Source organism: Lucilia sericata, unplaced genomic scaffold, assembly GCF_015586225.1.
Source record: "Lucilia sericata isolate MDLA Ls3-8-SP2 unplaced genomic scaffold, ASM1558622v1 Contig000555F_arrow, whole genome shotgun sequence".
Classification (NCBI taxonomy): domain Eukaryota; kingdom Metazoa; phylum Arthropoda; class Insecta; order Diptera; family Calliphoridae; genus Lucilia; species Lucilia sericata.
In genome coordinates, this window is record NW_023994565.1 from 75,399 (window position 1) to 90,159 (window position 14,761).

The 14,761-nt window shown below is 32.1% G+C and overlaps 3 protein-coding genes across 3 annotated transcripts; 1 reads left to right on the plus strand and 2 right to left on the minus strand.

The window, feature by feature from the left end:
• Nucleotides 1–351: 351 nt before the first annotated feature.
• On the minus strand, nucleotides 352–2,248 carry LOC119606145 (probable cytochrome P450 6a13). Its single transcript, XM_037959542.1, has 2 exons — nucleotides 1,022–2,248; nucleotides 352–959 (listed from the first exon to the last, which is right to left on the minus strand). Exons 1-2 carry the CDS (start codon nucleotides 2,118–2,120, stop codon nucleotides 544–546), a joined length of 1,515 nt encoding a protein of 504 aa, XP_037815470.1. The 5' UTR covers nucleotides 2,121–2,248; the 3' UTR covers nucleotides 352–543.
• A 1,815-nt stretch (nucleotides 2,249–4,063) lies between these two features.
• On the minus strand, nucleotides 4,064–5,906 carry LOC119606149 (cytochrome P450 6a8-like). The gene is made up of 3 exons (XM_037959547.1): nucleotides 4,817–5,906; nucleotides 4,334–4,758; nucleotides 4,064–4,268 (listed from the first exon to the last, which is right to left on the minus strand). The coding sequence occupies exons 1-2, from the start codon at nucleotides 5,874–5,876 to the stop codon at nucleotides 4,337–4,339; spliced, it is 1,482 nt and encodes a 493-aa protein (XP_037815475.1). The 5' UTR covers nucleotides 5,877–5,906; the 3' UTR covers nucleotides 4,064–4,268; nucleotides 4,334–4,336.
• Nucleotides 5,907–8,938: 3,032 nt separating this feature from the next.
• LOC119606140 (probable cytochrome P450 317a1) lies at nucleotides 8,939–11,350 on the plus strand. The gene is made up of 2 exons (XM_037959538.1): nucleotides 8,939–10,542; nucleotides 10,698–11,350. Exons 1-2 carry the CDS (start codon nucleotides 9,381–9,383, stop codon nucleotides 11,138–11,140), a joined length of 1,605 nt encoding a protein of 534 aa, XP_037815466.1. The 5' UTR covers nucleotides 8,939–9,380; the 3' UTR covers nucleotides 11,141–11,350.
• Nucleotides 11,351–14,761: the final 3,411 nt, after the last annotated feature.

Genomic DNA, 14,761 nt, shown 5'->3' on the forward strand with positions numbered 1-14,761 from the left:
TAGTTCAGTTCTAGTTCAGTTCTAGTTCAGTTCTAGTTCTAGTTCAGTTCTAGATCAGTTTGGTACTATGTAGTTCAAATCGATTTTTTATGAAATTTTTTCTGTGCGTTGCACTATTATATTTGAAAAGCTTTTTTGTTTTTTTCATTAATAACAAAGAAAACGATGATCATAGGTTAACACCTCTTAACTAACAATTTTTCAAACAGTATAATGATGCCAAACAGTGTGAAAATTTAAGGAGATCCATGATTTCATACTGGAAAACATCATTATCTCATATTGGAAAAACATTATCAGTTAATAGGTGACAACTTGTTACTTTTTTATATACATATAATAAACAAAGTCTTCTGAAAATAAAATACGTTTTTTTATTTTTATTCAGAATAATAAGTACTTAAAGCTTTAAATGATCAGTATTCAACATGCATTTCTATAATTTACAATACATTAAAAATTAAATGAATTTCCAAAAATTAAATATTTGTTCATGAAATATTTATGACATAATGCTTTCGACGGGGGTTTTTATAACTCCATTTATAACTTTTCTACTTTTAAGTGTATGCCACTTTCGGAGCCAATTAGAAAATTTAACTTAGAAATACGTATGGGTATCTGTGTTCTTTCACATTTATCGAAACGAAATTTTGTCAAGAGCGACACCAAACCAATTTGTATTTGCATTTTACCAAAACGCATACCAATACAAATTCGTGGACCATCGGCAAAAGGTATATAAGCACAAGGATGTCCCTTTTGTACCTCGTCGGGAAGGAAACGTTCTGGTTTGAATTTCTCTGGTTCTGGAAAATAATCAGGATCATTTTGTATGCTATCCAAAGGTATAATAATGCGTAAACCTTTTTCCAATACTATATTGCTATTGGGTACTGGAAAATCTTTCGTGCAGGTGCGCACTAAATGAGGAACAACCGAATATTTGCGCAAAGTTTCTAAAAGGATAAAATCATTAAGTTAATAGAATTAAAAATGCAGGTTTATTGCAAAATTTTACCTGATACCACCATATCTAAGTATTTCATTTCCTTGAGACTCTCATAGGTTATTTGATTATCATGTTGGGCCAAAACATCCAAAATTTCTTTCCTTAATTTATTTTGCACCTCCTGGTTAAGAGCCAGTTCATATAAACAAAAAGACATGGTGGTGGAAGAGGTATCAAAACCGGCTATATAGAATACCACAACCTGGGCAGCCAACTGTTCTATATTCAAACCACTTGCCAAATCATTTTCATCTACTTTTTGCCCCGATTCTGTTAAATCATCACGTTGCTTTTTCATTTCTATTAACATATCCAAAAAATCATTACGTTTGACATGATTCTTTTGTCTATAGTCCACAGTCTCTTTAACCACCTTCATAAAGAAATCACTAACATCATCACGAAAATTTTTCATTCTCAATTTCCTGGACAAAGCGGGATTGGTAAACATAAATGACTGCATTAAACCCTTGTGGCGTGGTTTCTCAAACATTAATCTTCCCATTTTTCTAAATTCCGCTTGAGGATCTTCTAAACTATTGCATTCAATACCAAAAGCACAAGTGCCTATAACATCGGTAGTATAGCGGGCACACAAATCTTTGGCCTCCACTATGCCTTCACATTCTTCTAAAAATTTCTCACAGGCTGAAGGTAATTTCTCTCCCACTTTAACCACCGTGGGAAACATAAATTTCATTTTGCCTGTGGTGAAAACCGGGGATAACTTATGTCTCAATACTCGCCACTTTTCACCATCCAAAAAGAATAGATTTCCCGTTAAAGGATCATCACGTTCATTATGAAACAAATTTTTCGCACTGAAACTAGGAAAATCTTTAATCAGTATAAGTTTAATCAAATCCAAATCGTAAACCGTGGCAGCTCTTGTAAAAAATGTATAAAAACCGGCCACTGGGGTCACATTTTTAAACTTATTATAAATACGTTGATGTATATCTTTCCAATGATATTCTCGTCCTATACCCTTCATGTTACCGTAAAAATATGCTGGTTTTTCGTGAGGCACATTACGTTTCTCCCAATATGAATAATGTTCTCTTAACCAAATATATATAATCGCAATTAAAGCTATTACTATTAACATTTTAATTAAAATCAATGAAATCTTTATTTATAGTTTTTTAATTTAACTTTTGCAGAGTCTTCGACCACTATTGAAATGCAACTGCTGATAAGAATTCAAATTGAAACGCGTGCAAATGCTTTCGTTTGAAATATAAATGCAAAAATCGTAAAGTTGCATTTATTCTCTGTACACTTTAGTATTTTGCTAGTCATTATTCTCAGAAAAAGCTGTTAGATATTGTGGAACAGGGAAAAATAGCCTGGTACTTTTAGTACTTTTTTGCTATTTAAGGGATCATCTCTAGTAACTATTGGGGTTTTAATAACAATGTGTTAATAAAACAAATAAATAGTTATAATTTTCTTTAAATGTTTTCTTCTTATTCACACTTTCATAGTAAATTCTTCTTTGTTTTAAGTACTTTTTCAAGTTATAGATTCATAAAGGCACTAGCCCAACATTTAAGCAAACCTGTTGCGAACCACTCAATTCTGCATTTACACAGTAAGCAAGTACAGTCAAAATACAACTATAAAGTTCAAGAATAACTAATGGGTAAATACAAAAATGATTCACATTGTACATAAATGTCTTTATTTTGAAACCACACAGAATTGTCAGACCCCTTCCCTTCGTAATAAACAGTCTAAGAGGAGACCCTGCGAATGTACTTGACTGTTTGCGCAGCAAACTACCACTTTAACCTGACATGTCTAAAGTCTAGTCAATGGTCTGGTATATAGTCTAGTCTACATTCTAGTCTACAGTCTAGTATACAGTCTAGTTTACAGTCTAGTCTATAGTCTAGTCTATAGTCTAGTCTATAGTCTAGTCTATAGTCTAGTCTATAGTCTAGTCTATAGTCTAGTCTATAGTCTAGTCTATAGTCTAGTCTATAGTCTAGTCTATAGTCTAGTCTATAGTCTAGTCTATAGCCTAGTCTAGTCTATAGACTAGTCTATAGTCTAGTCTATAGCCTAGTCTAGTCTATAGACTAGTCTATAGTCTAGTCTATAGCCTAGTCTAGTCTATAGACTAGTCTATAGTCTAGTCTATAGTCTAGTCTATAGTCTAGTCTATAGTCTAGTCTATAGTCTAGTCTATAGTCTAGTCTATAGTCTAGTCTATAGTCTAGTCTATAGTCTAGTCTATAGTCTAGTCTATAGTCTAGTCTATAGTCTAGTCTATAGTCTAGTCTATAGTCTAGTCTATAGTCTAGTCTATAGTCTAGTCTATAGTCTAGTCTTAGTCTAGTCTATAGTCTAGTCTATAGTCTAGTCTATAGTCTAGTCTATAGTCTAGTCTATAGTCTAGTCTATAGTCTAGTCTATAGTCTAGTCTATAGTCTAGTCTATAGTCTAGTCTATAGTCTAGTCTATAGTCTAGTCTATATTCTAGTCTATAGTCTAGTCTATAGTCTAGTCTAGTCTAAAGTCTAGTCTATAGTCTAGTCTATAGTCTAGTCTATAGTCTAGTCTATAGTCTAGTCTATAGTCTAGTCTATAGTCTAGTCTGTAGTCTAGTCTATAGTCTAGTCTATAGTCTAGTCTATAGTCTAGTCTATAGTCTAGTCTATAGTCTAGTCTAGAGTCTAGTCTATAGTCTAGTCTATAGTCTAGTCTATAGTCTAGTCTAGAGTCTAATCTATAGTCTAGTCTATAGTCTAGTCTATAGTCTAGTCTATAGTCTAGTCTATAGTCTAGTCTATAGTCTAGTTTATAGTATAGTCTATAGTCTAGTCTATAGTCTAGTATAAAGTGTAGTCTATTGTCTAGTCTATAATTTAGTCTATAGTCCAGTCAATAATCTAATATATATTCTAGTCTATGGTTTAGTCTATATTCTACTCTATGGCCTAGGCTACAGTCTAGCCTATTGTCAAGTATATAGTATTGCCTGATTAACAGTTTATAGGGTGTAATTATTTGGACTTACTCATTTACTCTCTTAGTTGTTTTAAGTTTTTACTCTTTATTTACTTTAAAAAACAAAATAAACTTTGAGAATAAGAATTGAAAAATTTTGCAAATACAAAAAAGCTTTTTATGAGCAAATATTAGGATTACCATTTTTCAGTTTTTAATTCCGCCAAGTATTTAAAAATCTCACAGATTGTTTAACATTTGAAATGTCAAATGTTTATGTTTTGGTTCTCATTCCAAATAACTGCAAAATAATGGGTTGTGAAAATTTTGAATATTTAATTTTATAATTGGTTACTTTTTAAATACCTTTCATACCCTTTCCACTTTTAAGTAGATACCACTCTTAACATTAAACACCCTTACATTAAGAGCATCAAAATCCAATTCCTTTGGGGTCCTCGGGCAAATTGAAAACTTAAAATTCTTTAACAATAAAGCCACTCCAATCATTGCTTGCATCATGCCAAAACGTTCAGCAATACAAGTGCGTGGTCCGGCACCAAATGGTAAATAAGCCATTGAATGTATCTGATCCCGTAAAGAAGTGGCAAATCTTTCAGGTTGAAACCTTTCTGGATCTGGATAATAATCTGGATCATGATGTATGGCATAAACAGGTATAATAATTTGCACACCAGGTTGTATAGTTATAGCTTTTGGTCCATCTAAGGTGTATGTGGAGCGACACACTCGTCGGCCTGTGGGGGCCACAGGATGTTTACGCAGGGTTTCTGAAAGAAGAATATTTTCAATAAAAGTTTGACTTGTTTCTAATAATAATGAACTTACCTTGTACTACCTGTTTAATGTAGTTCATTTCATTTAAACTTTCATAACTATATTCACCCTCGAATTTTTCCAACACTTGGCTAACATTCTCTCTTGCCTTTTGCTGAACATCAGGATTCAAAGCCATTTCATAAAGAGCAAATGACATGGTACTAGAACTGGTCTCAAAACCTCCTATGAAAAATACATAAGCCTGAGCGATGACATCCTCCATTTGCAAACAGAAATCGTCTGAATCCTCTTTCTTATTCTTCAACTCAATTAAAATATCAAGAAAATCATTACGTTTTATTTGATCTTTCTCCCGCATTTCCACATTTTGACGAACAATTTGTGAATAAAACTCAATTAGTTCTTGGGTAAAAACTTTAAAGCCCAATTTATGGAAAAATTTGGGATATGAAGAAGCCAAAGCATCCATGAGAGGATGTATAGTATAGAACGCCTTATCGCCCTTAATACGAAACTCTGTTAGGGGATCTTTTAAACTGTTGCACTCTAAACCAAAGGCCACACTGCCTATAACATCGGTGGTAAAACGGGCACATAGATCTCGCATTTCTACTACCGCCTCGTGATTCTCTAACTGATCATTTATTGTCTCTATAAAACGCTCGCCAATAGCAGACACAGTGGGAAACATCATCTTCATTTTGCCTGAAGTAAAAGTGGGTGTTAGTTTTTGTCGCATTTTCTTCCACATATCACCACTTAAACGTACCAGATTTGTAGACAAAGGATCATGATGGGGATTTGAATAGAAACCTCTATCGGGAAATGTTTCAAAGTCCGTTATTAATATCGCCTTAATCAAATCAAGATCTTTGACTATTAAAGCTGGTGTTATAAAATTATATACCCCTATGTACGCTTTATTATTCACTTTCATTCTCTTATAGATGTCTTGTATGATAAAGGCAACATGTTTACGATTTTTTCCATAGAAAGTTTTAAAACTGGCAGTTTCCACTTTTTGTCTTTTCCAGTAATTGTGTTTATTTCTTAACCACATATAGATAACTGTGATTAAAAGAATTAAAATTGCGAAAAATATTTTCATACTGATGGCTCTGAAGTTGTGTATAGTCTAAAGTTGTGTATAATACTAATCTAGTTATTTGGAACAATTCGCTTAAGATGTTTTCCATATAGATAACATACAAATTGTGGGTATGCATTATTGAAAGAGGAATTACTCTTATGTCTGTAAATGAATTTGCATCAGTGGTAGGCTCAAAGAGAATAAACTGCACTAACTTTGTACAAAATATGAAATTTAACTAAAACCTTAACCATCTAATTCATAAACGCAATTTCATTTTATAAACGATTTATAAATCAAATTTCGTATGGAAATTTTGTTTTATAAGCCTTTTATAAAATAAAATGTTGTTTATGAAAAAGGGGGTAAAAGGTGTATGACAACCTAAACACATTTTCAAATTGTATCGTTCGGTTCCTGCTAGATGTTGGTGTCGACCACTGCTTGAATTTATTGCATGTATTTAATGACTTTCAGTTTCAAATGCACAAAGAAACCTCAGCAGTCCTCTCTTCTTTGTTGGTGAATACATTTTCTGTGGCACTCTTTATATTCCTCTTTCCAAGTTGAAGGCAGAAGAAAATGTGCAAAATTTTTGTGATAGCTTTTGCCTCTGTAACCACGGTTCAAGGGTATAACGAACAGTCTGATTGGCTGGACTATAATTAAACTATGGGTAGACAACTTTAGACTATAGAACAGACTATACATACATATATAGACTAGACTACGGACTAGACCATAGACTAGACTATACACTAGACTATAGACTAGACTATAGACTAGACTATAGACTAGACTATATACTAGACTATGGACTAGACTAGACTATAGACTAGACTATATACTAGATTATGGACTAGACTAGACTATAGACTAGACTAGACTATATACTAGACTATGGACTAGACTAGACTATAGACTAGACTATAGACTAGACTATAGACTAGACTATAGACTAGATTATAGACTAGACTATAGACCAGACTATAGACTAGACTATAGACTAGACTATAGACTAGACTATAGGCTAGACTATAGACCAGACTATAGACTAGACTATAGACTAGACTATAGACTAGACTATAGACTAGACTATAGACTAGACTATAGACTAGACTATAGACTAGACTATAGACTAGACTATAGACTAGACTATAGACTAGACTAAAGACTAGACTATAGACTAGACTATAGACTAGACTATAGACTAGACTAGACTAGACTATAGACTAGACTAGACTAGACTAGACTAGACTAGACTAGACTAGACTAGACTAGACTAGACTAGACTAGACTATAGACTAGACTATAGACTAGACTATAGACTAGACTATAGACTAGACTATAGACTAGACTATAGACTAGACTATAGACTAGACTATAGACTAGACTATAGACTAGACTATAGACTAGACTATAGACTAGACTATAGACTAGACTATAGACTAGACTATAGACTAGACTATAGACTAGACTATAGACTAGACTATAGACTAGACTATAGACTAGACTATAGACTAGACTATAGACTAGACTATAGACTAGACTATAGACTAGACTATAGACTAGACTATAGACTAGACTATAGACTAGACTATAGACTAGACTATAGACTAGACTATAGACTAGACTATAGACTAGACTATAGACTAGACTATAGACTAGACTATAGACTAGACTATAGACTAGACTATAGACTAGACTATAGACTAGACTATAGACTAGACTATAGACTAGACTATAGACTAGACTATAGACTAGACTATAGACTAGACTATAGACTAGACTATAGACTAGACTATAGACTAGACTATAGACTAGACTATAGACTAGACTATAGACTAGACTATAGACTAGACTAGACTAGACTATAGACTAGACTATAGACTAGACTATAGACTAGACTATAGACTAGACTAGACTATAGACTAGACTATAGACTAGACTATAGACTAGACTATAGACTAGACTAGACTATAGACTAGACTATAGACTAGACTATAGACTAGACTAGACTAGACTATAGACTAGACTAGACTAGACTATAGACTAGACTAGACTATAGACTAGACTAGACTATAGACTAGACTAGACTATAGACTAGACTAGACTATAGGCTAGACTAGACTATAGACTAGACTAGACTATAGACTAGACAATAGACTAGACTAGACTAGACTAGACAATAGACTAGACTAGACTAGACTAGACTAGACTATAGACTAGACTATAGACTAGACTATAGACTAGACTATAGACTAGACTATAGACTAGACTATAGACTAGACTATAGACTAGACTAGACTATAGACTAGACTATAGACTAGACTATAGACTAGACTATAGACTAGACTATAGACTAGACTATAGACTAGACTATAGACTAAACTATAGACTAGACTATAGACTAAACTATAGACTAGACTATAGACTAGACTATAGACTAGACTATAGACTAGACTATAGACTAGACTATAGACTAGACTGTAGACTAGACTATAGACTAAACTATAGACTAGACTATAGACTAGACTATAGACTAACCTATATACTAGACTATAGACTAGACTATAGACTAGACTATAGACTAGACTATAGACTAAACTATAGACTAGACTATAGACTAGACTATAGACTAGACTACAGACTCGACTATAGACTAAACTATATACTAGACAATAGAATATGCTAGACTGTTGACTAGTCTATTATTTACCTTCATTTCTAGTAGAGTACATATGTAACTACTTAAGATCTTATTAAGAACTTTATACCTTGTTCTATGCAAACCACATATTAACATCAACTGCTCTTAGTAATCCCAATTAAAGTGAGAGGAATATCAAATCCAACTTAAATTTCTCAGTTATATTCTCCCTCTCTATCTACGACTCTCTGGATTAACTTATTACTCGAAAATTATAAATAATTATTATACAAGTAATTCATTTCTCTCAGTGTTAAAGTACTCCCCAAAATAACACACTGACTTACATACATACACCTGAATATAACAATAGTATCTGAGAGATGACGAAGTCAATATTTATTTGTTTGTTTATTTATTTACTTATTAGTTCTATATCCGAACTACCCTCTTACACTCGTATTGTCCAAAAAAAAAGTGGAAAAATAAAAAAAGAGTTAATGAAACGCTTTTTATGGATTGATAACGTCCATAATAAAACAACACACAACAAAAAAACTCTCAAATATCGCTGCAAAAGCAATTGATAACCAAAAAAGCAAAAATTCTATTAAAAAAGTTTTAAAAATTAACTACAACCGCGATGAGTTCACTCTACTCAGAGTTTATAGAGCAGTTAAGTAAAATAAGTGTAATCGTACGAACGAACATAGAAATTATACAAAATGTTTTTTTATTTAATTCGCCACTAAATAACAATTAAAAAAAAACAACAATTAAACTTGAATAATTAAACAAATAAAATGAAAATTGTCTAAACGTAAATGGAAAATAGTGTTTAAATACAAATAACAGATGAAACAGAGTTTAAAATGTGGATAATTTTTTTAATATTGGGTTTAATCATCTTTCTTTTGATTACCCTGTGCGGTATTGGCCTAAAGTATATACGCGATTATTGGCATTTCCTGGGAGTGCCTCATGATCATCCCAAACCTTTAGTGGATATTATTAAGACCTTGAGTAAATATGGCACCTGTAAACAGTTGATGGAACAGCATGAGTATTTTCAAAAACTCTACAAAAGATTCAAGGGCACTGGACCCTATTGTGGTTTCTATCATTTGCTGGAACCGCGTGTTTTGGTATTGGATCAAGAGTTAATGCAGCAGATATTGGTAAAGAACTTTTCCAACTTTAATGATCGTGGTTGTTATCATAATATGAAAAATGATCCCCTATCGGCGGACTTGTATAGTTTGAGTGGAGAGCATTGGAAAGAGATGCGTTTGAAATTAGAGCCAGTTTTTCAAAAAGCTTATATGAAAGCTTTTCACGAGAGCATACGCGAAGAGTGTGAAAAAACGCTCTTATTGTTTGAGCTAAAAATGCAAGAAGAGGGTCAGCGTTGTGGACAAAGAGAAGTAGTCTTGGATGTGCAACCTTTAATGCATCGTTTTGTTTTGGGCAATATAGCCAAAATGGTATTTGGCTTGACACAAGCCATGCAGCAGAAATATCCTCTAGATGAATTTGATGCCATGACCCAATTTGCCTTGCACACCCACAAACATGGCACCTTCCTAACCACCATCATGCAGCGTTATCCCAATCTATTTCGTTCTTTAAAATTCTCTACCACCAAGAAAAAGGTACAAACTTATTTCCTATCTTTACTCAATGATGTCATTAACCATCGCGATAAATGTGGTGACTATAAAGATGACTATTTACAATTACTCATTAATATTATGAACCAAGAAATGAGCACCCACGAAACGGAAGTACATGCAGATCCCAAAGAATTAAGAGATCATTTAGTGGATGAGTTGGCGGCTCATGCATTTACATTTTTACGTGCGGGCCTAGAGCCCACTACGAAAACTTTAACTTATGCTTTATATGAATTGGCCAGAGATCCTGTTATGCAGCAGAGGGTGAGAGAAGAGGTTTTGAAGGCTTATGAGGAAAATGATGAACGTTTTAATTATGAATGCATACATTCCTTAAAGTTTATGGGACAAATTATATCGGGTAAGGGGGAAGATTTAGTCACAGAATGAATGAATAACTCTTCATTTATAAAATATAATGTACAATATATATATCTCAAGTTATATAAAATCTTCAAAAATACCTCCTTTACAAATCGAAAATAACCTTTACATCTGTTTTTTATCTCTTTTCAGAAACCCTACGCCTTCATCCGGTCATCCCCTACATTATGCGTCGTGCCCTCAACGACTATCAGTGTACCGATCATCCTCAATATCTGATACGCAAAGACATGTACGTCATTGTACCCACCCATGCCATACACAATGATCCAGCTCTCTATACCCAACCACATTCCTTCAATCCCGACCGTTTCTCCGCTCAGGACAATAAACGACGACAATCTTGCCTTTGGCTGGGTTTCGGAGAAGGACCTCGCAACTGTCTGGGTCTACATTTTGCCCAGCTACAAATGCGTTTGATATTGGCGCAGCTATTGCATAAATATGAATTTACTTTGGACACGCAGCACTTGGTGGTATGCTGTCAAGAGGGAGTGGCGTTGAGAGTGAAACCTCTCCATGAGAGATTTGAATATGTAGAGTATGAGGGTAGAGAATCAGCTGTGGAAATATAGTCAATTCTGTAATTAGTTAAATATAACAAATGTTTAAGTTTTATTTTTGATTTAAAATAATTATTCAGTTCTTTATTAAAGAACTTTGCTTTAAAACAGTATTTAATTGAAGTTATTTTATTGTTTGTTATTTATTATTAATGTATATTAGAATTGTTTTGCGTATGTAAATAAATTATTTTTGTTGGTTAGTGTAAATATTAAAAAAAACCTTAATTGTTTTCTTTTATACATGACAAATTATAAAAAGTGTAAAAAGTTAAAAAGTAAGTAAGAAAAAGGTTAATTTTCAATAATATGTAGTCTGGCAACGCTGTTTTATAAATACAGTTTGTAACTTAAATCCACACCTTTCATTTGACTCTAATTTCATTCATAATACTTAAGTACTTACAAAGTTATAGACTTTCAAAGATAGTTACTAAAATACCACAATTGTGTACACATTGGCAACTCTGGTTAAATAATTTTTATACTAAACAGATAGAGAAATTCATACCCTAGCGATTGCAACAATTTTCAAAACAATCGGTTAAGTATTTTGAAAGTTATAGCCATTTCAAAAATACCTCAATTTATTTAATTTTCTAAAGGCTGGCAACCCTGTCACTGCAATCACTACTTTATAGTTAACTAGAGTAAATTATAAGCTAGCGATTGCTACCAGTTTCAAGCAAATCGATTAAGTATTTTCAGAGTTATAGCAATTTTAAAAATCCCTTAATTTACCCAATTTCCTAAAAATTGGCAACCCTGTTACTACATGGTGTCAGCGCCATCTATTATCTGGGTACATTGTTTTTCTGCAAGTGAAAAAATGAGGGAAAAACAGACAAATTTTCAAAACGCTATAACTTAGAAACTACTTAACCGATTTCAATAAATTTAATATGATCTGATAGGAGATAAATTCAAAATTCTAAAACTTAATTTTCCAGAGTTGCCAGATTGCTAGTTTTGTTATATTTTAAAGAGAATGAAACACTATTTTCAATTGCTATAACTTTGCTATTTTTTGATTGTAACTTTTAAAATTACAGTTTCTAAAGAGCAGAAGATTCAAGCTAAACAACACAATTTAGATTTCCAGGGTTGCCGTGCGCTTTCACTTCGAAAGTGCAAAATTTCGAAAATTGTTTTTTCCCAAGAAGTACAAAAGAGGCACAAAAAGACAAATTTTCAAAACAGCATAACTTTAAATGTACTAAACCGATTTCGATAAAGTTTATACAGTCTAATAGAGAATACAATTTAGATTTCAAAAATGTATTTTGCCAGAGTTGCCAGATTGCTAGTTTTGTTGTATATTATATATATAAAGAATAATACTTCAAATTGCTATAACTTAACAATTAGTTGATTCTACCTTTTAAAATTATTGCTTTTCAAGGTCAGAGGAATCAAAGAAAACCAAAAAGTTTAGATTACCAGAGTTGCCAACAGGTTACATGAATAAAAACTAAATTTCTAAAATTTCTAAAAAAAATGCTAAATATTTTCAATTGAAGACAAGATTTTAGTTTTAATTAGTTATTTTGATTAAATTATTACAAAATTGTATTTAACAGAGTTACCAGATTGCTTAAGGTCACTTTTGAAGAAAATTTTAAGCCGGCTGTTGTTTTTTAAGGTCTAAAGTTGAAATTTTTTAATTAAATCCTTCTTATTAAGACAAATCTAAAAAATCAGTTTTTTTCTATAAATAACTTGGCAACTCTGCCGGGAAAATATTTGACAGTTAAGTACGGAATCTTAGCTAATCAAAGCAATCATTAGAAAATCTTTATCTATTTACCTTTAAATGTTTAGCCTTGAAACGTAAGCGTTATTTATTTAACAATAAAATCAAAAATACCACTCTGGCAACTCTGGTGAAATAAATTTTATACAACTACAATTTATGGCCTACAATATGATATATATCTCAACAAAATCGGTTCAGTAGTTTTTAAGTTATAGCGTTTTGAAAAATTGTCTCTAACGACCCTATTTTTTCGTTTGCCGAAAAACAATGTACCCCAACAATAGATGGCGCTATACCGATGTCGTGACAGGGTTGCCACATTTTGAAAAATTTAACAAAATAAGGTATTTTTAAAATTGTTATAACTCCGGAAATACTTAACCGATTTGCTTGAAACTAGAGTCAAACGCTAGCTAATAATTTAGGCCATTCGTTTTATGTAAAAATTATTCTACCAGTGTTGCCAGACTTTACAAATTTGTGCAAATTTATTAAAATTTTTTTAAATTGCTATAACTTTGGAACTACTTAAGCAATTAGCTTGAACTTGATGTCAAACGCTAGATAATGATTTTGTCTATTTGTTGTATGAAATAATTGTTTTACCAGTGTTGCCGTATTTCACAAATTTGTTATATTATTAACCAATTAAGTTATTTTTTGCAATGGTATAACTTCGAAGCCATTTAACCGTTCAGCTTGAAACTACATTCAAATATTAGAGAATATTTTGGGCTAATTGTTTTTTCTAAAAATGGTATTACCAATGTTGCCAGATTTTATAAATATGTTACATTAAAATAACTCTTTTAAATTGCAATAATTTTGATACTACTAAAGAAATTTGCTTAAAACTAACTTCAAACAATAGGTAATATTTTAGGATACTGGTTTTATGCAAACTTTGTCTAACCAGTGTTGCCTTACTTTAGAATTTTGTACTATTATTAACAAAATAAAGTATTTTAATAATTGTTATAACTCGGAAGGTATTTAACTGTTTTGCTTGTTATAACTTTGGAAATACTTAACTAATTTGCATGAAACTAAAGTCCAACGCTAGCTAATAATTTAAGCCATTTGTTTTATGTAAAAATTATTTTATTAGTGTTGCCAGACTTTACAAATTTCTTAAAATTTATAAACTTCTTTAAATTTGCTATAAACTTGGAACTATCCAAGCGATTTGCTTAAAATTTATAAACCGGAAGGTCCGGATGCATGGGGGCTAGGGCAAATTAGTGGGATTTATATTTATGTAATAGTTTTTTTTACCGATACTAGAACATTTAACATAATTATGAGGACAAAAGCCATATTCGGTGGGTATGGTTGTATGGGGCTAGGTGAAATAATGGACCGATTTCAACCATTTTCAATTGCGTTTGTCCTTGGACCAAAAGAAGCGTTCATGCCAAATTTCAGAAAGTGATTCTTAGCCGATTTGTATGCCTTAAGGTGGGTGTGACACCAATATTTTTGGATATTACAAACATCAGCACAAACTCATCAACCCTACAGGTATAACTAGTTGATAGCTTAATTTAATAAAATAATTAAGTTTATTTTCTGTTAATTAATTAAATAAAACTATAAATATAATGTTATTGTTAATATTAATTACAAATGCATAAGTATTAAGTTTATATATTAAATAAAGGAAAATGATAGAATTAAATATCAGAATGAAAAGAGTTTAATTCTTGGAAAATCTAAATATTCAGAGGTAAGTTGAAAAGTGCGTTACTCCAGGTTTCTAAGCTTCATTAGATATGGTCACGACTTTAACAAAATGCCTATACATTTGAGGGTTCTTTTCTTGACTATTGAACAATTTGCTAGCCAAGACAAGAACCTCACTTATAAGCAAAATCTTG

Coding starts and splice junctions, on each gene's coding strand:
- LOC119606145 (XM_037959542.1), bottom strand. CDS start 2,120: ATGTTAATAGTAATAGCTTTAATTGCGATTATATATATTTGGTTAAGA. Junction 960..1,021: donor CTTAGATATGGTGGTATCAG/GTAAAATTTTGC, acceptor TTATCCTTTTAG/AAACTTTGCGCAAATATTCG.
- LOC119606149 (XM_037959547.1), bottom strand. CDS start 5,876: ATGAAAATATTTTTCGCAATTTTAATTCTTTTAATCACAGTTATCTAT. Junction 4,759..4,816: donor CATTAAACAGGTAGTACAAG/GTAAGTTCATTA, acceptor TTCTTCTTTCAG/AAACCCTGCGTAAACATCCT.
- LOC119606140 (XM_037959538.1), top strand. CDS start 9,381: ATGTGGATAATTTTTTTAATATTGGGTTTAATCATCTTTCTTTTGATT. Junction 10,543..10,697: donor TATGGGACAAATTATATCGG/GTAAGGGGGAAG, acceptor ATCTCTTTTCAG/AAACCCTACGCCTTCATCCG.